The sequence below is a fragment of the Salmo salar genome, chromosome 08 (assembly GCF_965601325.2).
Source record: "Salmo salar chromosome 08, fSalSal1, whole genome shotgun sequence".
Classification (NCBI taxonomy): domain Eukaryota; kingdom Metazoa; phylum Chordata; class Actinopteri; order Salmoniformes; family Salmonidae; genus Salmo; species Salmo salar.
This window is the reverse complement of record NC_138298.1, coordinates 25625472-25647284: the sequence shown is the minus strand read 5'-3', so window position 1 is coordinate 25647284 and position 21813 is coordinate 25625472. Positions and strand designations below refer to the sequence as shown.

General features: G+C 45.2%; 1 protein-coding gene across 3 annotated transcripts; it reads right to left on the bottom strand.

Moving 5' to 3' along the window:
* Positions 1–2225: 2225 nt before the first annotated feature.
* Positions 2226–21225, bottom strand: LOC106610320 (PRELI domain-containing protein 1, mitochondrial). 3 transcript variants are annotated; one of them, XM_014209607.3, is made up of 7 exons: positions 21086–21219; positions 20263–20383; positions 19578–19802; positions 18542–18767; positions 16651–16764; positions 15304–15382; positions 2226–4497 (listed from the first exon to the last, which is right to left on the bottom strand). In XM_014209607.3, exons 3-7 carry the CDS (start codon positions 19775–19777, stop codon positions 4382–4384), a joined length of 735 nt encoding a protein of 244 aa, XP_014065082.3. In that variant the 5' UTR covers positions 19778–19802; positions 20263–20383; positions 21086–21219; the 3' UTR covers positions 2226–4381. The 3 variants fall into 3 exon arrangements, with proteins under 3 accessions (XP_014065082.3, XP_014065080.3, XP_014065081.3); XM_014209605.3 differs by having other exon boundaries at positions 20330–20383; XM_014209606.3 differs by lacking the exon at positions 20263–20383 and having other exon boundaries at positions 21086–21225.
* Positions 21226–21813: the final 588 nt, after the last annotated feature.

Sequence of the window (21813 nt, the reverse complement as noted above, 5' to 3'; positions counted from 1 at the left end):
ACCCTTTACTGTCTTTTCTGTTTCTTTCTGTGTGACATTGCTAGAGCACCGTCTGAAGATAGGAATGATTTTTTTCCTCCTTTATGTTAAGAGTTCTGCGATCGGTCTCTTGTTGTCGTCTTGTTGTCGAGTTGGCATGAGAGAACTCTTAGTCCCGAGGGTGTTGTGTGTCTCGTTGATAGACAGTTTAGGGGCTCCGGAACTTTGGCCAGAGGGGGGCTGGTTGAGATTAGGTTCAGAGGGAGGGAGGGAGAGGATGAAGGGGGCTGAGGGAGCTTGGCATCGTAGTCAGGCAAAACACTGAGTAGGGAGAGTTCTGTGCCAGAGACCTGTGAATATGTTCCTTTAATAGCAGATGTTGTACTATGCTTTCAAAAGATGTGCTATATTATATAAGTTCCTATGTATGGATACATGAGTTTACCTGGTGCTGGATAACATTTTGGCACACACTTGAAGGTATTACTGTGTATTCTTTAATTGTAATATAATTAAAAAAATGTTTTTTACACAAGGTTGTCACAGCCTCCTTATTTGCATGATTGAAATATATTTGTGTTTTAATATTTATAGTGGTTCTGAGAAAGTCTAGCTACCGTCCAGACCAATGGAGGCTGCTGAGGGGAAGACGGCTCATAATAAGGGGTGGAACAGAGCGAATGGAATGGCATCAAACTTGTATTTGCTACCATTCCAGCTGTTCCGCTCCAGCCATTACCACGAGCCCCCTCCTCCCAAATGAAGGGTCCACCAACCTCCTGTGGTCTAGGCCAGACGTTAAAAATATTTGATGTAGTTCTAACAGACGCACACCTGAAATGAGTCAACTAATCATCAAGCTGCTGTTAATTTGAATCAGGTGTGCTGGTGTTACGTTACACCGTCATTATGGAACGACTGGGGCGCAACGAGGATTGGGTTGAGAAAGGCTTGTCGTAAGTACTTGATTCAATAGGAATTCAAATGATCCTATTACTTACTATGCAATGATAATACATGAAGGTGAAGCGATATATTATGTAAAATAACCTCTGTAGTCTGGTGGAGACTGGAGAACGATAAACACAGGACGGTGAAGTGGTTTATGTAAAATAACCTCTGTAGTCTGGTGGAGACTGGAGAACGATAAACACAGGACGGTGAAGTGGTTTATGTAAAATAACCTCTGTAGTCTGGTGGAGACTGGAGAACGATAAACACAGGACGGTGAAGTGGTTTATGTAAAATAACCTCTGTAGTCTGGTGGAGACTGGAGAACGATAAACACAGGACGGTGAAGTGGTTTATGTAAAATAACCTCTGTAGTCTGGTGGAGACTGGAGAACGATAAACACAGGACGGTGAAGTGGTTTATGTAAAATAACCTCTGTAGTCTGGTGGAGACTGGAGAACGATAAACACAGGACGGTGAAGTGGTTTATGTAAAATAACCTCTGTAGTCTGGTGGAGACTGGAGAACGATAAACACAGGACGGTGAAGTGGTTTATGTAAAATAACCTCTGTAGTCTGGTGGAGACTGGAGAACGATAAACACAGGACGGTGAAGTGGTTTATGTAAAATAACCTCTGTAGTCTGGTGGAGACTGGAGAACGATAAACACAGGACGGTGAAGTGGTTTATGTAAAATAACCTCTGTAGTCTGGTGGAGACTGGAGAACGATAAACACAGGACGGTGAAGTGGTTTATGTAAAATAACCTCTGTAGTCTGGTGGAGACTGGAGAACGATAAACACAGGACGGTGAAGTGATTTATGTAAAATAACCTCTAATCTGGAGACTGGAGAGAATAGCCAAACAGTAATATAAGGTCCAATGCAGCTGTTTCTCAATATCAAATCATTTCTGGGTAACAATTAAAACAGTTAAAATCGTCAAAGAAAAAAAAAATCTTAGCAAAATGCAAGAAGTTCTGCCAGTCTTTTCCAACAGCTCTTATGCTAAAAGGACAATTTCACAGTATTATTCCAACCTCATATATAAAAACACAGGAAAATCACTGACTGCACTGCCCCTTTAAATAGTTGGCATGCTGAACTTCTACAGGCTTGTTTTAGGCCCCCTGTTGTCAGATTACTGCAATTGCATCACAACATTGACTAAATTGTACATAGGAATATGAAAACCATGGCAATGAACGTTACACGATTTCATGACAATATGCAGTAGTTTAAGTTTACATAACTAAGGCCTGAACCAAAACAAAATGAAAGTTGTATCCCAAATAACAATATTAAATCAGATTTTTATTTAAGTGCAGTTTTCTTTCAATGTTAAGACAATTTCCTCTAGTCTAAAATCATAACATCTAGTTCTACCTTAAAGGAATGCAGCAAAAAATATTAAGAGACAGACAAAGTAATGTCGGACAAATACATTAATGTACAATAAAACATGAAATACATCAACTGTCCCTGGTAAATGTCAAATTCTTAATTTGATATCGCTTGATATATCCAACAAATCAATCGTAGACATCATTGACAAATTCAGTCGCACGACGCAGTTTAAGGGTAATACAATAATTACTAATTATTTATATTATTTGATAAACTCTCAAACTCCAGCATACATCCAGTGTTGTGGAATTTATATTATTTCTTCAGCTTGTCTTGGTACCTTTTACTGTTATTTGGCATGTCTGATTTGTCACGTTTTATGCTTTTCAAAACAGGCCTCACTGACAGTGCACAAGAGATAAATGTCCCAGAGCTTATACAAGTCAGGGTTGTGTTCATTATGGCACACCATATAAAAACATTTTGCAACAGAAAACAAAGTGTTTCTATTGGACAAGTTCAGAAAGTACACTACATGACCAAAAGTATGTGGACACCTGCTCATCCAAAATCATGGGCATTAATATGGAGTTGGTTCCCCCTTTGCTGCTACAACAGCCTCCACTCTTCTACGAAGGCTTTCCACTAGATGTTGGAACCTTGCTGCGGGGACTTGCTTCCATTCAGCCAGTGAGGTCAGGCACTGATGTTGGGCAATTAGGCCTGGCTTGCAGTCGGTGTTCCAATTCATCCCAAAGGTGTTCGATGGGGTTGAGGTCAGGGCTCTGTGCAGGCCAGTGAAGTTCAACAGACCGTTTCTGTATGAACCTCGCTTTGTGCATGGGGGCCGTGTCATGCTGAAACAGGAAAGGGCCTTCCCCAAACTGTTGCCACAAACTTGGAAGCACAGAATCGTCTAGAATGTCATTGCATGCTGTAGAGTTAAGATTTCCCTTCACTGGAACTAAGGGGCCCGAACCATAAACTGCCACAGACCATTATTCTTCCACCAAACTTTACAGTTGGCACTCTGCATTGGGGCAGGTAGTAGTGTTCTCCTGGCCTCCGCCAAAACCCAGATTTGTCCGTCAGACTGCCAGATCGTGAAGCGTGATTCATCCCTCCAAAGAATGCATTTCCGCTGCTCCAATGGCAGCGAGCTTTACACCAATCCAGCTGATGCTTTGCATTGCGCATGGTGATCTTAGGCTTTTGTGCGGCTGCTCAGCCATGGAAACCCATTTCATGAAGCTCCCGACAAACAGTTATTGCGTTTACGTTGCTTCCAGAGGCAGTTTGGAACTCGGCAGTCCCATTCTGTGAGCTTGTTGCCTACCACTTCACCACTAGACGTTTCCGCTTCACAATAACAGCACTTCGTTGACCAGGGCAGAAATGTGACGAACTGACTTGATGGAAAGGTGGCATCCTATGACGGTGCCACGTTAAATCACTGCGCTCTTCAGCAAGGCCATTCTACTGCCAATGTTTGTCTATGGAGATTGCATGATGGGTGCTTGGTTTTATACACCTGTCAGCAACGTGTGGCTGAAATAGCCAAATCCACTAATTTGAAGAGCTGTCCACATACTTTTGTATCTCTGTTTCACTCAGTTTGAGAAGATTTTCTTGCGTTTGGTGCCTATTGAACATGCCCCTAGGTTGTGGCAGGCGGTCAGACAGGGGCTCAGTACCTGAGATGTATTAATGCTAGGCTAATTAAAACAAGAGCCGAGCAGAGCCTAGCCCCCAGAGGAGCAGAGCCTAGCCCCAGAGGAGCAGAGCCTAGCCCCAGAGGAGAAGAGCTGTTAGTGGTTTAGATGGACATATTGTACACATACTGCACACCGAGACCTTGATACAAGCAAGCTTCCAGTCAATGAAAAGGCAGCTAAAAGAGTGTGTGTGTGTATGTGCAGCTCAATTCTGATTTAGTTTTTCCTCACAAATTGATATTTTGACCAATCAGATCAGCTCTGAAAAATACCAGAATTGGCCAGCCTGTGTGTTGCATGTGAATGTGTTGCTTGTGCCTGCCCTGCGTGCACAGTGTCCCATTCCAGTCCTGGTTCCAGCCGGCAGCAGTGGATGTTCCCCTGTCGTCACACGTACTGCTGGGGCTGTTTCTGCGGGGTGGCGGCCGAGGCCAGGGTCTTGGCTTTCTCTGTAGCAGTCTTCACTGTGTCCCGGACGCAGGGCTGACGCTGGGGTGCCTCTCCTGTGGGCAGAAGACGAGAGAGACATGGGGTGAGTGTGTGGCTCAGTTGGTAGAGCATGGTGTTTGCAACGCCAGGGTTGTGGGTTCGATTCCCACAGGGGACCAGTACGGAATACTTTTTTTAAAAATTAAATGTATGCATTCACTACTGTAAGTCGCTCTGGATAAGAGCGTCTGCTAAATGACTAAAATGTAAATGTAAATGTGTGTATACAGTAAACTAACCAACTCGATTCCAAAACTGGTGGTACCATGAATCCAAAATGTGAACATGGAGTGAATGAATATAACTCCACATTACTTCAAGACTTGATATCCTGAGTCTAAGTGTGTGTGTGTTGGAAAGGTCACAAGGCTCAGGTAACAGGGATCTTGTCATGATGAGGCAGCCAGCAGGTCTTCTGCTCAGGGGTTTGTTCCTGGGTCAGCATTCTCTCTAACAGTGTGTGTGGTTGGGTTTCACTATTCTTGTGGGTACCAGAAGTCCTCACAAGGATAGCAAAACAAGGAACATTTTTGACAAGTGGGGATATTTCGCCGGGTCCCCACAAGGAAAAAGGCTATTTTAGACTTAAGGGTTAAGGTTAAAGTTTAGGGAAAATAGGATTTTGATTGGGAATACATTTCAAAACAAACGTGTGTATGATTGCCCTCTCTACAAGTGTGTGTGAAACAATATAACCTTCCATCTATCCATCCATCCATCTAAAAAAGGCTATTTTAGAAGTAGGGGTTAGAGTTAAGGTGACCTCTACCATCCCCAGAGGTCTCCTAGTCAACACACTACCACCGTCACAACACAGAGACAAGCAGAGCATTCCTCTTCTTCAGTGTGAGTTGTGAACACTGAGGCCATCCAAATGCTTCTAAACAGATACTTCAAACATCTGTGGAAAATATTTAGACTGCCAGAGAGGAGAGGAGCCAATCTTGGAGTGGTTGTTGAGGTTGAGAGATCCTATCTGGAGCGACCAGTAGGGAGGAGAGGGAGAAAGACACACACACACACACACACACACACACACACACACACACACACACACACACACACACACACACACACACACACACACACGGCAGGCACAATGGATCCAGTCAGACAGGCCAAGAAAGACAAAGATGAAAGTTGGGGAAAGAGATCCAAAGAGGGCGAGCAACAGATACTCAGAAAAAGGTGCCGGGGACTCCAGAAAGAGAGACCTAGACAAGTGTCTTGGTCAGGCCCACTGAGTCTGGCCAGCCTCCAGTCTCCAGGAGATGGGGTCAGTGGCAGCATATCGTGATGTGGCCCAGAGGAACCTTAGCTCAGGGGACAAACTGTACTGGGAACAGGGACAAGGAGAGGAGACGGGCTATAGTAACTGTACTGGGAACAGGGACAAGGAGAGGAGACGGGCTATAGTAACTGTACTGGGAACAGGGACAAGGAGAGGAGACGGGCTAAAGTAACTGTACTGGGAACAGGGACAAGGAGAGGAGACGGGCTATAGTAACTGTACTGGGAACAGGGACAAGGAGAGGAGACGGGCTATAGTAACTGTACTGGGAACAGGGACAAGGAGAGGAGACGGGCTATAGTAACTGTACTGGGAACAGGGACAAGGAGAGGAGACGGGCTAAAGTAACTGTACTGGGAACAGGGACAAGGAGAGGAGACGGGCTATAGTAACTGTACTGGGAACAGGGACAAGGAGAGGAGACGGGCTATAGTAACTGTACTGGGAACAGGGACAAGGAGAGGAGACGGGCTATAGTAACTGTACTGGGAACAGGGACAAGGAGAGGAGACGGGCTATAGTAACTGTACTGGGAACAGGGACAAGGAGAGGAGACGGGCTATAGTAACTGTACTGGGAACAGGGACAAGGAGAGGAGACGGGCTATAGTAACTGTACTGGGAACAGGGACAAGGAGAGGAGACGGGCTATAGTAACTGTACTGGGAACAGGGACAAGGAGAGGAGACGGGCTATAGTAACTGTACTGGGAACAGGGACAAGGAGAGGAGACGGGCTATAGTAACTGTACTGGGAACAGGGACAAGGAGAGGAGACGGGCTATAGTAACTGTACTGGGAACAGGGACAAGGAGAGGAGACGGGCTATAGTAACTGTACTGGGAACAGGGACAAGGAGAGGAGACGGGCTATAGTAACTGTACTGGGAACAGGGACAAGGAGAGGAGACGGGCTATAGTAACTGTACTGGGAACAGGGACAAGGAGAGGAGACGGGCTATAGTAACTGTACTGGGAACAGGGACAAGGAGAGGAGACGGGCTATAGTAACTGTACTGGGAACAGGGACAAGGAGAGGAGACGGGCTATAGTAACTGTACTGGGAACAGGGACAAGGAGAGGAGACGGGCTATAGTAACTGTACTGGGAACAGGGACAAGGAGAGGAGACGGGCTATAGTAACTGTACTGGGAACAGGGACAAGGAGAGGAGACGGGCTATAGTAACTGTACTGGGAACAGGGACAAGGAGAGGAGACGGGCTATAGTAACTGTACTGGGAACAGGGACAAGGAGAGGAGACGGGCTATAGTAACTGTACTGGGAACTGGGACAAGGAGAGGAGACGGGCTATAGTAACTGTACTGGGAACTGGGACAAGGAGAGGAGACGGGCTATAGTAACTGTACTGGGAACTGGGACAAGGAGAGGAGACGGGCTATAGTAACTGTACTGGGAACAGGGACAAGGAGAGGAGACGGGCTATAGTAACTGTACTGGGAACAGGGACAAGGAGAGGAGACGGGCTATAGTAACTGTACTGGGAACAGGGACAAGGAGAGGAGACGGGCTATAGTAACTGTACTGGGAACAGGGACAAGGAGAGGAGACGGGCTATAGTAACTGTACTGGGAACAGGGACAAGGAGAGGAGACGGGCTATAGTAACTGTACTGGGAACAGGGACAAGGAGAGGAGACGGGCTATAGTAACTGTACTGGGAACTGGGACAAGGAGAGGAGACGGGCTATAGTAACTGTACTGGGAACAGGGACAAGGAGAGGAGACGGGCTATAGTAACTGTACTGGGAACAGGGACAAGGAGAGGAGACGGGCTATAGTAACTGTACTGGGAACAGGGACAAGGAGAGGAGACGGGCTATAGTAACTGTACTGGGAACAGGGACAAGGAGAGGAGACGGGCTATAGTAACTGTACTGGGAACAGGGACAAGGAGAGGAGACGGGCTATAGTAACTGTACTGGGAACAGGGACAAGGAGAGGAGACGGGCTATAGTAACTGTACTGGGAACAGGGACAAGGAGAGGAGACGGGCTATAGTAACTGTACTGGGAACAGGGACAAGGAGAGGAGACGGGCTATAGTAACTGTACTGGGAACAGGGACAAGGAGAGGAGACGGGCTATAGTAACTGTACTGGGAACAGGGACAAGGAGAGGAGACGGGCTATAGTAACTGTACTGGGAACAGGGACAAGGAGAGGAGACGGGCTATAGTAACTGTACTGGGAACAGGGACAAGGAGAGGAGACGGGCTATAGTAACTGTACTGGGAACAGGGACAAGGAGAGGAGACGGGCTATAGTAACTGTACTGGGAACAGGGACAAGGAGAGGAGACGGGCTATAGTAACTGTACTGGGAACAGGGACAAGGAGAGGAGACGGGCTATAGTAACTGTACTGGGAACAGGGACAAGGAGAGGAGACGGGCTATAGTAACTGTACTGGGAACAGGGACAAGGAGAGGAGACGGGCTATAGTAACTGTACTGGGAACAGGGACAAGGAGAGGAGACGGGCTATAGTAACTGTACTGGGAACAGGGACAAGGAGAGGAGACGGGCTATAGTAACTGTACTGGGAACAGGGACAAGGAGAGGAGACGGGCTATAGTAACTGTACTGGGAACAGGGACATGGAGAGGAGACGGGCTATAGTAACTGTACTGGGAACAGGGACAAGGAGAGGAGACGGGCTATAGTAACTGTACTGGGAACAGGGACAAGGAGAGGAGACGGGCTATAGTAACTGTACTGGGAACAGGGACAAGGAGAGGAGACGGGCTATAGTAACTGTACTGGGAACAGGGACAAGGAGAGGAGACGGGCTATAGTAACTGTACTGGGAACAGGGACAAGGAGAGGAGACGGGCTATAGTAACTGTACTGGGAACAGGGACAAGGAGAGGAGACGGGCTATAGTAACTGTACTGGGAACAGGGACATGGAGAGGAGACGGGCTATAGTAACTGTACTGGGAACAGGGACAAGGAGAGGAGACGGGCTATAGTATCTGTACTGGGAACAGGGACAAGGAGAGGAGACGGGCTATAGTAACTGTACTGGGAACAGGGACGAGGGGACAGAGAGGAGGAAGATGTGTTCTATGCTAGGCCAGGGTCTGGCTAAGACTTCATGGCACCACATATACTGTTCTACTACAAATAGACAGTAAGACAATGGGAGGGAAACCATGACAACACACGCTCTCTGCTCTCCCTCTGTCTCCCCCTGACTGAACCCAGCCCAGCTGCAGGTCTGGAGCCACTGACCAGAATAACCACAGCCCTGGTCCCTTCCCAGGGCCGGCTGCCTTGGCTGACCCCCAGAGCACCCTCTCTCTGGGGGGGATGGAAGGCTTCTGAGGCCTCCACACAATGCCACATCTTTCCTCTGGGCTCTTTGAGCTCAACCCTCGCTCCCGCTCTCTTTTTCTTCGCTTCTCTTTCTCAGACGCTGTCGCGAACCTCGCGGCTGGAGATTAGTCGCTTCACACAAACGAGCGTGTGTGTGCGCATGCAGTCGCACACACCGACGCAGTCGGATAGTCTCTAGCACACACACCAACAGAAATACGTGCAGTCTCACACACTCCGTTATGAATAAAACCCCTTTGATGTTGGCCAACGACAGGAGGTGGTCCTGGTTGTTTCTACCACACCGTCTGAAATGGCACCCTACTCCCTATCGGTCCTGGTCAAAAGTAGTGCACTACATAGTGGATAGGGTGACATTCCAGACGCACATGGCTTTGATCAAACCTTGTTGAATATCTGGTATGCTCGTTTGACGATTTCTCAGTTTTGTATCATCCTTGCTCCGACTCCTTTCACAGTACCGGAGCCACTGCCTAGCTGGCGGTGTGTGTGTCGGAGCCACTGCCTAGCTGGCGGTGTGTGTGTCGGAGCCACTGCCTAGCTGGCGGTGTGTGTGTCGGAGCCACTGCCTAGCTGGCGGTGTGTGTGTCGGAGCCACTGCCTAGCTGGCGGTGTGTGTGTCGGAGCCACTGCCTAGCTGGCGGTGTGTGTGTCGGAGCCACTGCCTAGCTGGCGGTGTGTATCGGTTCTGGCCGCTCCTGCGGAGCCAATTAACTGAAAAGTCGGGCACAGTGGGAGGTTGGGTAGGCCGAGCGGTGCGAAGCGTTAAGATAAAGGGACCCTGTAAAGGTTTAAACGCTAGGAACGATCCTCCACTATGTGTGAATGATCTGGCAGGGGGTCTGCACCCCGAGGAAATATTACATTCCCCAAGTAAGTGAATTAATAAAACGCATGAAACCAGAAAAAATGTCCTTTGTTCATGTCGCCTGAACAGGACAATTAAGTATCACAGTAACAAATCAATTTAGAGTGGAATATTATGTGAATCATACCTACATGATTCACAGCTAAACTACATTTTTCATGAAAATAAAATCCCCCTTAACATTCATCTCAAGTTAGAATTCCTTCAGCCTACATGCACTTGCATCAACCGGGGAAAAATGACGGTACACAGTCTACAAAACGTTAGGAACACCCGCTCTTTCCATGAAACACACTGACAAGGTGAATCCCTTTATTGATGTCACTTGTTAAATCAACTTCAAAATCAGTATAGGTGAAGCCTTGAGACACGGATCGTGTGTGTGCGCCATTCAGAGAGTGAATGGGCAAGACAAAAGATTGAAGCGTCTTTGAACGGGATATGGTAGTATATGCCAGGTGCACAAGAACCGCAAAGCTGCTGGGATTTTCCACTTTCAACAGTTTGCATTGGCGTCAACATGGGCCAGCATCCCTGTGGAATGCTTTCGACACCTCATAGTCCATGATCCGAAAAATGTAGGCTGTTCTGAGGGCAAAGGGGGTTGCAACTCAATATAAGGAAGGTGTTCCTAATGTTTTGTACACAGTATTTGCAGCAGCTACTGATAACCACAAACACAATACAGGATCTAATGCTCTAGAATAGCTGGAGTCTGTCCACATTGATGCCAAAGGGAATCATGACTGTACTGGACTGCATTGTTCCTCAACTACTGTGGATACTAGAGATTGTTCTAGAAATGGCTGCCTAGTGGCTACAGAAGCTACTACCAGACAGACATGTGACATCCCCCAGCAAGGGGTTGGGACGAGGGTGTCACAGATCCATGGCTCTGATGTAATATCCACACAAAGTCTACACCTGTTGTCACGTACACCAAATACAAACTTTGATTTGGAACACACCATTTAGGAGGAAGCCATTGTTGTGTCTGAAATGGTATCTTATGTACTATATAGTGCAGTGCACTACTATTGACCAGGGCCCATAGGACTAAAGTAGTGCATTATATAGGGCACAGGGATCCACTTCAGTCTGTATTGGACAAGTGGTACAATAGTATGGATATTGGAACGTAGCCATACCGTCACAATAGTGACAGACCCTAGTACTGTACTGACCACCATAATAAACCTGATACCTAGTCCAGCTGTAGTGACAGACCCTAGTACTGTACTGACCACCATAATAAACCTGAGACCTAGTCCAGCTGTAGTGAGACCCTAGTACTGTACTGACCATCATAATAAACCTGATACCTAGTCCAGCTGTAGTGACAGACCCTAGTACTGTACTGACCACCATAATAAACCTGATACCTAGTCCAGCTGTAGTGACAGACCCTAGTACTGTACTGACCACCATAATAAACCTGAGACCTAGTCCAGCTGTAGTGAGACCCTAGTACTGTACTGACCATCATAATAAACCTGATACCTAGTCCAGCTGTAGTGACAGACCCTAGTACTGTACTGACCACCATAATAAACCTGATACCTAGTCCAGCTGTAGTGACAGACCCTAGTACTGTACTGACCACCATAATAAACCTGATACCTAGTCCAGCTGTAGTGACAGACCCTAGTACTGTACTGACCACCATAATAAACCTGATACCTAGTCCAGCTGTAGTGACAGACCCTAGTACTGTACTGACCACCATAATAAACCTGATACCTAGTCCAGCTGTAGTGACAGACCCTAGTACTGTACTGACCACCATAATAAACCTGATACCTAGTCCAGCTGTAGTGACAGACCCTAGTACTGTACTGACCACCATAATAAACCTGATACCTAGTCCAGCTGTAGTGACAGACCCTAGTACTGTACTGACCACCATAATAAACCTGATACCTAGTCCAGCTGTAGTGACAGACCCTAGTACTGTACTGACCACATAATAAACCTGATACCTAGTCCAGCTGTAGTGACAGACCCTAGTACTGTACTGACCACATAATAAACCTGGGACCTAGTCCAGCTGTAGTGACAGACCCTAGTACTGTACTGACCACCATAATAAACCTGATACCTAGTCCAGCTGTAGTGACAGACCCTAGTACTGTACTGACCACCATAATAAACCTGAGACCTAGTCCAGCTGTAGTGACAGACCCTAGTACTGTACTGACCACCATAATAAACCTGGGACCTAGTCCAGCTGTAGTGACAGACCCTAGTACTGTACTGACCACCATAATAAACCTGATACCTAGTCCAGCTGTAGTGACAGACCCTAGTACTGTACTGACCACCATAATAAACCTGATACCTAGTCCAGCTGTAGTGACAGACCCTAGTACTGTACTGACCATCATAATAAACCTGATACCTAGTCCAGCTGTAGTGACAGACCCTAGTACTGTACTGACCACCATAATAAACCTGATACCTAGTCCAGCTGTAGTGACAGACCCTAGTACTGTACTGACCACCATAATAAACCTGATACCTAGTCCAGCTGTAGTGATAGACCCTAGTACTGTACTGACCATCATAATAAACCTGATACCTAGTCCAGCTGTAGTGACAGACCCTAGTACTGTACTGACCATCATAATAAACCTGAGACCTAGTCCAGCTGTAGTGACAGACCCTAGTACTGTACTGACCACCATAATAAACCTGAGACCAAGTCCAGCTGTAGTGACAGACCCTAGTACTGTACTGACCACCATAATAAACCTGATACCTAGTCCAGCTGTAGTGACAGACCCTAGTACTGTACTGACCACCATAATAAACCTGATACCTAGTCCAGCTGTAGTGACAGACCCTAGTACTGTACTGACCACCATAATAAACCTGATACCTAGTCCAGCTGTAGTGACAGACCCTAGTACTGTACTGACCACCATAATAAACCTGATACCTAGTCCAGCTGTAGTGACAGACCCTAGTACTGTACTGACCACCATAATAAACCTGATACCTAGTCCAGTTGTAGTGACAGACCCTAGTACTGTACTGACCACCATAATAAACCTGAGACCTAGTCCAGCTGTAGTGACAGACCCTAGTACTGTACTGACCACCATAATAAACCTGATACCTAGTCCAGCTGTAGTGATAGACCCTAGTACTGTACTTACCATCGCAATAAACCTGAGACCTAGTCCAGCTGTAGTGACGGCATGATGCACACAGAGGGGACAAAGACAACAATGGAAATATGTCCTATAAGTATTTTAGGTAGGTGTGTGTGTGTGTGTGTGTGTGTGTCTAGTCTGCTGCCTCAGCGTGACACTAAGACAATGTCAGACAGAACGCAGACCTCGCCACCGTCATGGTTACCACCGTCATGGTTACCACTGTCATGGTTACCACTGTCATTGCCAAACATTGGACATCTGTGATTTATCTGTTATGAACTGATGTTTGACATACAGTGCATTCAGAAATTATTCACATCCCTTGGCTTTTTTCCAATGTTGTGTTACAGCCTGAATTCAAATGTATTATTAAAATTGAGTTTGTCACTGGCCTAAACACAATACCCCATAATGTCAAAGTGGAATTTTTACAAATAAAAAGCTGAAATGTATTCAAACCATTTATGACAAGCCTAAATAAGTCCAAGAGTAAAAATGTGCTTAACAAGTCATGGACTCACTCTTTGTGCAATAAGTTTAACATGATATTTTTTTGAATGACTACCTCAGCTCTGTACCCCACACATACAATTATCTGCAAGGTCCCTCAGTCGAGCAGTGAATTTCAAACATGGATTCAACCACAGACCAGGAAGGTTTTCCAATGACTCGCAAAGGTGGTCACCTATTGGTAGATGGCAAAAAAATTATAATCTTTGAATATCCTTTTGAGCATGGTGATGTTATTAATTACACTGGATGCTGTACCAATACAGGCGTATTAAGTCACTACAAAGATACAGGCGTTCTTCCTAACTCAGTTGCCGGAGAGGAAGGAAATGGCTCTCCATATGTTCAAGCATTGTGGTGACTGCATCATGTTATGGTATGCTTGTAATCGTTAATGACTGAAGAGTTTTTCAGGAAAAAAATCAAAAATACATGTAATGGAGCTAAGCACATGCAAGATCCTAGAGGAAAACCTGGTTCAGTCTGCCATGCACCAGACACTGGGAGATGAATTCATCTTTCAGCAGGACAATAACCTAAAACATGGCCAAATTCTATAGTGGAGTTGCTTACCAAGAAGAAAATGAATGTGGCCGAGTTACAGTTGACTTAAATCTACAGAAAGACCTGAAAATGGTCAACAACTAATTCGACAGAGCTTGAAGAATTTTGAAAAGAATAAATGGGCAAATGTTGCACAATCCAGGTGTGGAAAGCTCTTAAGTAACTTACCCAGAAAGACTCACAGCTGTAATCGCTGCCAAAGGTGCTTCTACAAAGTATTGACCTCAGAGGTGTGAATACTTATGTAAATATGAGATGCATTTCATTCGTAATAAATTTGCAAAAATGTCTAAACATGTCTTCACTTTGTCATTATGGGGTATTGTGTGTAAATGGTTGAGGAAAAACTATAATCCATTTTGAATTCCATCTAACACAAAATGTGGAATAAGTCAAGAGGTAATGAATACTTTCTGAAGGCCCTGTGGCATATGGCGCAGTCACGCAACGCGTGGGACAAAACACTGGTCTGTGACTATACGGCTTAAGCTAGTCGCATGGGATATTTTCAGCCTCTGAACATAGACAAAACGATTGAATCATTGACTCAAATCGGACTCGTTCAATTAAGAGAGTGGGAACTTGTAGGTGTCAATCTTTAGGGAGGGATATCTCCGAGACGAGAACATGGCCATACTCACACATGCAGTAAATCTGTAATCATTATCGTCGCATCACTCCACTCGGCGAAGGACTTCGAGAGACGCGTCTGTCTGGCGACGCAATCACGGCCTGATTATACACGGACGATTGTGTGCGTTACACTTCCAGGGGAGAGGGATCTGGCGTCTGCTCACCCAAAGGCATGATGGGAGGGTTAGTGTTGTGAGTTGATTGGTGGGTGGGAGCTGTGATTAATTTCACGACTTCACTTCAGACCACAGCAATCAGACATGAGTAGACTTTGACAGACTTTTTGGTACTTTGTGTAATGTGGAAAATATGACGGAAAGCATCAATCTCCCAAAAATATAACTTTTTCCCTCAAAAAAAAAAAAAAAAAAGTTTGCCCATCGCCTCCAACCGCATCATAAATCCCAGAAATAAAGTTGTTTGGTTTCCTACTTCCGTACGTACCGTGTAAGTTAGACAGAGCGTACTCCAGGCCCTTCATGGCCTTCACCTGGTTGCTCTTGAAGCGGGCCAAGCCAAACTCCTGGGGAACAGAACAGACGGACATGACAGGAAACAGCAGGGTTTAAATGGGGAGACATGAGCACAACGGCAGTGTACTTCCCCCCCCCCCCCCTCTCTTTCTCCCTCCTTTCATCTCTCTTTCCCTTCATCTCGACTTCCCTTTCTCTCTCTAGGGGTTGTTAAGGCTAGCACACACTGATAATAATAATAATAATAATAATAATAATAGGCAAATTAGTTTTCTACCCTTGCGTAGAAAACGTTCCTGGTGGAAGATGACCATTTCTTTGTTTTGGCATCTGCAAACACACTTTTCCTCTTGTGCCATTATTCGACCCTATAAACCCTTGTGTGTGTGTGTGTGTGTGTGTGTGTGTGTGTGTGTGTGTGTGTGTGTGTGTGTGTGTGTGAGAGAGAGAGACAAATGCCTAGCTTGCTGAGGTGGAAAATACTTATGTGGGCCTCTTAGATTTGTCGACCAAATATCTGGGTCAAACTTAAGGGAAAATCTGTTTTTCAACTCAGACTGGGCTTTTCTTATAGATGGATTATATATACACATATGTTCTCATAGGTGTCCAACAACGACCGCAAGCAGATCCTTCAAATTGATTTCCCAGGCTACAAATCCAAATGTATTGCTGCTTTGCAGACTGCTGCTATTCAATATGTGCTCCCATTAAACGGGTCATGGCTTTGGTGATGAAAAGGGGTCGTCTGTCCTGAGGTACTTGAACTATTTTGCTGTAGTGTAGTGGTCCCCTGAGCCTCGTATACGTGGATGTATTCAATAGCCATCAGACCTGGGTTCAAATAGTATTTGTTATCCATTCAAATAATTTAGCTGCACTTGTTTGAGCTTGATTGGCGCAATGTCACCAATGGAGTAGTCCCAAAACCAAACTCATTTGGCACCCCAGACAGGCTCAATCAAACTCTCAAAGTATTTGAAAGAAAGCAAACACTATTTGAACCTAGGTCTGCTTCGAACATTACTTTAGTCCTGGATGTAGACTACATACAGGGCCGTCCTATAGCTGGTCTGGGGCTGTACAGGGCCGTCCTATAGCTGGTCTGGGGCTGTACCGGGCCGTCCTATAGCTGGTCTGGGGCTGTACCGGGCCGTCCTATAGCTGGTCTGGGGCTGTACCGGGCCGTCCTATAGCTGGTCTGGGGCTGTACCGGGCCGTCCTATAACTGGTCTGGGGCTGTACCGTGCCGTCCTATAGCTGGTCTGGGGCTGTGGTGTTTTCGGTTGTGCTGTTCTGTACGACATCTGTGCTGTACCTGGATAGGTCTGGAGAAGCCGTAGACTCCAGAAGAGATCCAGGCCTCTCGTCTGAGCAGCGTGAAGGCAGGCCGGTCCTCTGACTCCTGGAACACGCAGCGCTCCTCCACCGTCTAGGAAAGAAAGGAGGAAGGGATGGGGGAGAGAGGGTTGTTAACCAGGTGGTGTTGGTTTGCTGCCCTGAACTATAGGGCACAATACATAAAGAAGCAAACAACTTCAATGCGAAATGAATGAAGAACAAGTTATCAATCCCACTTCCTTTTGAGTCACTGGTTGCGTGCGATTAAAATGTTTTGGAAGAGTCTGACATTTTGTTCCGAAATATGATCTTGGAGATGATTACAAAGTTGTTCCATCTGTCTCGTGATATGAGTCATCCTCTCCTTCAGCTGCCGTCAAGTGGAATCAAAACAAGACAGCGCTCGCTAGCACGCCGCCACAACGCTTTGCGTTAACTAGACGGCGGGCATAACCTGGCGGGGTGTGGGTGGGTGTGTGTTCCTTATGGCGCTCCTCTCTGCTCATCCATCAAGTTGACAGCACCATATATCTTGATCGATAGACATCAAGTGTTGGCGATCTTGAGATGAATACAAAGTGGGAAGGGGATGAACAAAGTGCTGGTTGAATCATAAAAAGGTCTGTATGATTGCAGTGTAGGTCTAGTTGACATTGACCAGGTATGGTGAGGTAGTGTCTCATTTAGTCTCTCACATTAAAGCCTTGTTCTATTGCTGACAGTAGAACGGAGAGTGAACTCTGACTCTCGTAGAGACTTGAGACGTAAACCATGAGATATCCACCCACCCTGCTGACTCAACAAAGGTTACACAACTTCATCTCTTTCTCATCCAACAAACCAGGTCCCTGAGAAACAGAAAACCACCAACAATACATTTCACGTCTGTCTCTCTTTAGTTAAGTGTTTACCAGTCTGAACCAATATCCAGCCAGACTGCACAAATGTTGCATTTTTTTTTTTTTTTTTTTTAACGAAATGTCACAAATTATATACAATGGAAAACCTTGTGGGTATCAACATGAAGGAATTTCTCTGGGAAACTGTATATTTATTGTGCTGTAGGCTTGGAGACGGTCGGTTGCTAGAGAAAACAAACAAGCGCGACCAGTAAACAAGCCCGTCTCTCAGGGGGGCGGGGCAACGCAGAGGGCACTTTCTTGTCCATGTCTAGGGTCTTGTGGCTGCAATATAGGTCAACCACTGGAGGTCATGAAGGGACAGATGCCAACCAAGCCTTAACCATTGAGGAAAAGATCTTCCATTCTGTATCTAAAGATATGGAATAATAACTTTTTTTTTGGACAGCAGTTTTCATGTAGACGTGCATATCAAAGTCTCTGTTCAATAGTAGGCTGTGTGCTAATACGTAGATACATTCTTATCTTAGTCAATACTAATAGTGTCATACGTAGATACATTCTTATCTTAGTCAATACTAATAGTGTCAGTCTTTCCTTTTTTTAGAGGCGGTGCGCCGCTGCTAAACGCAGTAGGGGAAACCCAGCGTGTTCCTCTGTCTTGTGGTGGTGCTGATACGATCTCCTAAAGATAGAAATCCGTGTTCTAACAAATACAAGATACTCCACGGTGTTGAGTCAGTGTACTGTGAAAGGACATGAGCGTCCACCAACCTAGTAAAACAAATAGAGAAACCTACACGTACTAACAAACACATACATGAACTACATGTGACTGGCTTGAGCGTCACACGTTTGGTGTTGCAAGCACCATGCTCCAACCACTAAGCTGTGGGAACCAGTATCCCTGGGTTCCAAATCGAAGCCTAGCCCCTACTCCCTAGCCACTTCTTGGTGTAGGGGCTAGGGGTCGATTCGGAATGGAGCATATGTCGGGGCGTACCTCACCATTAACGTAGTGTGGTTGAGGTTCCAGGTGTACGTGGTGAGGCTCTTGGTGACCGGGTCGACGACGGAGTCCTCGACGATGTAGACTGAGCGTGAGAGGTTGGAGGGGAAGAGGAACTCGGCCCAGCGAGGCATTCGATTGGTCTTGGTGAGCAGGCGTCTGGAGAGAAGCCGCTGGTCCGCCGTCACCTCCCGGAACACCACGTCCTCCGTGAGAACATGGGTGCTGATGCATGGGAACACACACAATGTTGGCGGTATGCTAACAGTTGTTCAGACAACTGTAAAACGACATAACATTATCACGACACTTGACATACTCCGCAAACAAATGTTAACATTGTCAGTACTTCTGAATTTAACCTGCTAAATAGTTGCAGATTTGTGCATTTCAAGTACTTGTATTTGATTGTTAGCAATCGAATACAAACCTTGAATCAAGTAGTCAAATAAAAGGAAAGATGGCTGGGTTAAATACGGAGCAGATATTAACAATACAAACAATATTAATCACTTGACTGGCTAAGTCACTTCCTTCTGATCTGACAAAGCTGGTATCACTTGTCCACTGTGGTCACTCTCAGTTCTCCATCTTAATAATCTTCTCACAGTTGTTTTTTCTAAACTTGTAACAGCGTCAGACACCATAATCTCATTGTGAGTGAGAGTAGGGCAATTCCACAGTAACATAATGATGCTGAGACTTTAGAATGTATATCAAACAAAAACCAATGATTGCAAACTTTACCAAACTGTACAACTCTATGCATAAGGACTACTTGTAACAATGTCCACTGAACATTTTACAAAAACACATTCTGTTGAACAGTGCAGATGCAGTTTGGCTATAGAATGACGGTTGGTGCAGATTCACATTCACAGCTGATAGTAGGAGAAAGCAGACAGGTTTTCCATGGGTCTGGAGTTTGTTACTCAATGGAAAATAGGCATATCCCTTCTCTCTCCTACTAGATGCGCATCTCACCAAATCGTTGAGGCATCCGCCATAAAAGCAGGTCAGCGCGAGGTCCTGTACCTGAATGGGTTGGGATACCTCTGCCAGAAGGCAGAGACAACATGGTCCCACGAGGTCCTGATGTCTACGTCGTTAGAGAAGTACTTGACCATTCTCCCCCTGCCTGCCGATGTGCAGGCTGTTGGTCTGAACGCGGACTTCTTCGGCTTGTCCTGTCTGTGATAACTATGGTGGGTGCTCTCAGATGCTACTGACTCCATCCACACCTGACGCACACACTGAACCCTGGTGAGGAAGAGAGGTGGAGAGAGGGGTATTTCAGGATAATAGGTATAATAAGACCTTTATCTCAGCTACATGTAGGTCTGATAACATCAGATACTGTATGTGTTCAAAACAGAACCAAAAAGGTATGTTTCTCTGCTCTAGGTTTGTAGCTACTACTGGCTAGCTACAGCCCTCTGTGGTTATTATGTGCAGCTTCAATAATTTTTGTCATTTAACAGACACTTATGCAGTGCGACGTACATGACCAATTAGGGTTAAGTGCCTTGCCCAAGGGCACATCGGCAGATTTTTCACCTAGTCAGCTCGTGGATTCGAACCAGTGACCTTTCAGTTACTGACCCAATGCGTTAGGCTACCTGCTGCCCGTCCCACAAAATAGGATGTACTGTGTAAAAGTAGCTAGCATAGTATCTCCTGACAGCTGGGTCAAATACACACAGGTATCATATGGACTTACTGAGCAGTACACCATGTGGGGTATCACCGTTCGCTTTACTAGACCTGTCACAGATTCAGTCACATACCGTACAAGGGGAGAAGGAACAATTCTCAGGTTGCATGGGAAATAACGTGGCCCCCTGCAACATGTGACAGTTGTGACGTTAGATGACGATTGGCACAAGAGGTCTTCACTAGTTACCACAGCTACAAAGTCATAATTATCGCTAAACCCTGCCTATTCCTACGAATTATCTTCTTAAAATCTAAGCTTTACCCTAAACTTAACCACACTGCTAACCTTAAATTAAAGACCAAAAAGCACATTTTTGTTTTCATTCATATTTACGATCTAGCCAATTTTGACTTTGTGGCCGTGGTAACTAGTGACAAGCATCAAACTGCTTATTCAATCGACAAAGCATACCGGTTTTGAAATTAATCTTGTTCTATGAATACCTAGCTACATTGCCAAGCACATAGCTCCCTTTCCCTTTACAATGTACTTGTCTGGGTTGAGCGTGCTGGTCTTTGTGGAACATGTCACATTGACTTAAGTGGCATGGCACGATCGTGCTATCAAGCAATCTAGCTGGCAAAAACACTCAATTCATGCACTATTATGGCTAGTTAAGTTATTAACTAGCTAGTAATTAGCTACTATACGGGTTTGTGTAGCTTACTGACATCATTTTAGCAGTTCTACATGGTGAAATGTACCGTTAGCTATCGTTTTGTTACGTGTTAGCATGAGTAGCTTAGCTAGCTAATTCCTCAAAAGACAGATTATATCAGGTTATCAAACTGTACTGAACTATGGCAAGTATTTACTGTTCACATACCTGATATACTATCGCAGCATTTATGGGGATTTTCAGTGCACCAATAGTTAGATTCCCTCCGTCATGTTCCCTATTTTGATAGTAGCATAACAGCAGTCGTCATTGAATCGGGAAGTTACCCAGTCCAAAAATGGCCCGCTTTAATCATGAATATTCATTATAGGACTACAACTCTCTTCTTCTATTGGACATTATTGGTGAAAACCACGCCCATGAAGATACACTATCATGCTGTATCCTTTTTTTTTTACAGGAATATATTTCGTTATTTGTCTGTTCTTGGAGATGCTTACATTTTGAAATAATGTAAGGTAATAATTCACATCCAAACTGTTAATAATTTAGTGTTTTTAGTAGCCTCTACAGTACATTGGCAGTGGTATACCCCTTCTAGTGGTCTCTGTAACAGGTTTGTAATGTGCAGATTGAACTATTTGCATGATTCACGTTGATTTGTGCATCATCTGGGCAGATGTATTCACAAAAACGTTTCATTATTTCTTTTTTTAGTAACTATACCACAAACACAACAATGCATTAAATGGATTTTGTTGAATAAGATATGCAATAGATACTTGATCATTAAAACAAAAATATATAAAATAGTCTAAATGTCAATTTAGAGAAATATCTTAATGCCCATTTAGATTATTAGATATTTATACAATATGAAAGAAAAATCCAAAATAAATGGGGAACATACAATTCATTCATGAAACAAATACTGC

Excerpts from the sequence above, each read along its gene's own strand:
- LOC106610320 (XM_014209606.3), bottom strand. The coding sequence starts at position 19,777 with ATGGAGTCAGTAGCATCTGAGAGCACCCACCATAGTTATCACAGACAG. Across the intron at positions 16,765-18,541 it reads TCAACCACACTACGTTAATG|ACGGTGGAGGAGCGCTGCGT; the intron begins GTGAGGTACGCC and ends TTTCTTTCCTAG. Across the intron at positions 4,498-15,303 it reads CGCTCTGTCTAACTTACACG|GAGAGGCACCCCAGCGTCAG; the intron begins GTACGTACGGAA and ends TTCTGCCCACAG.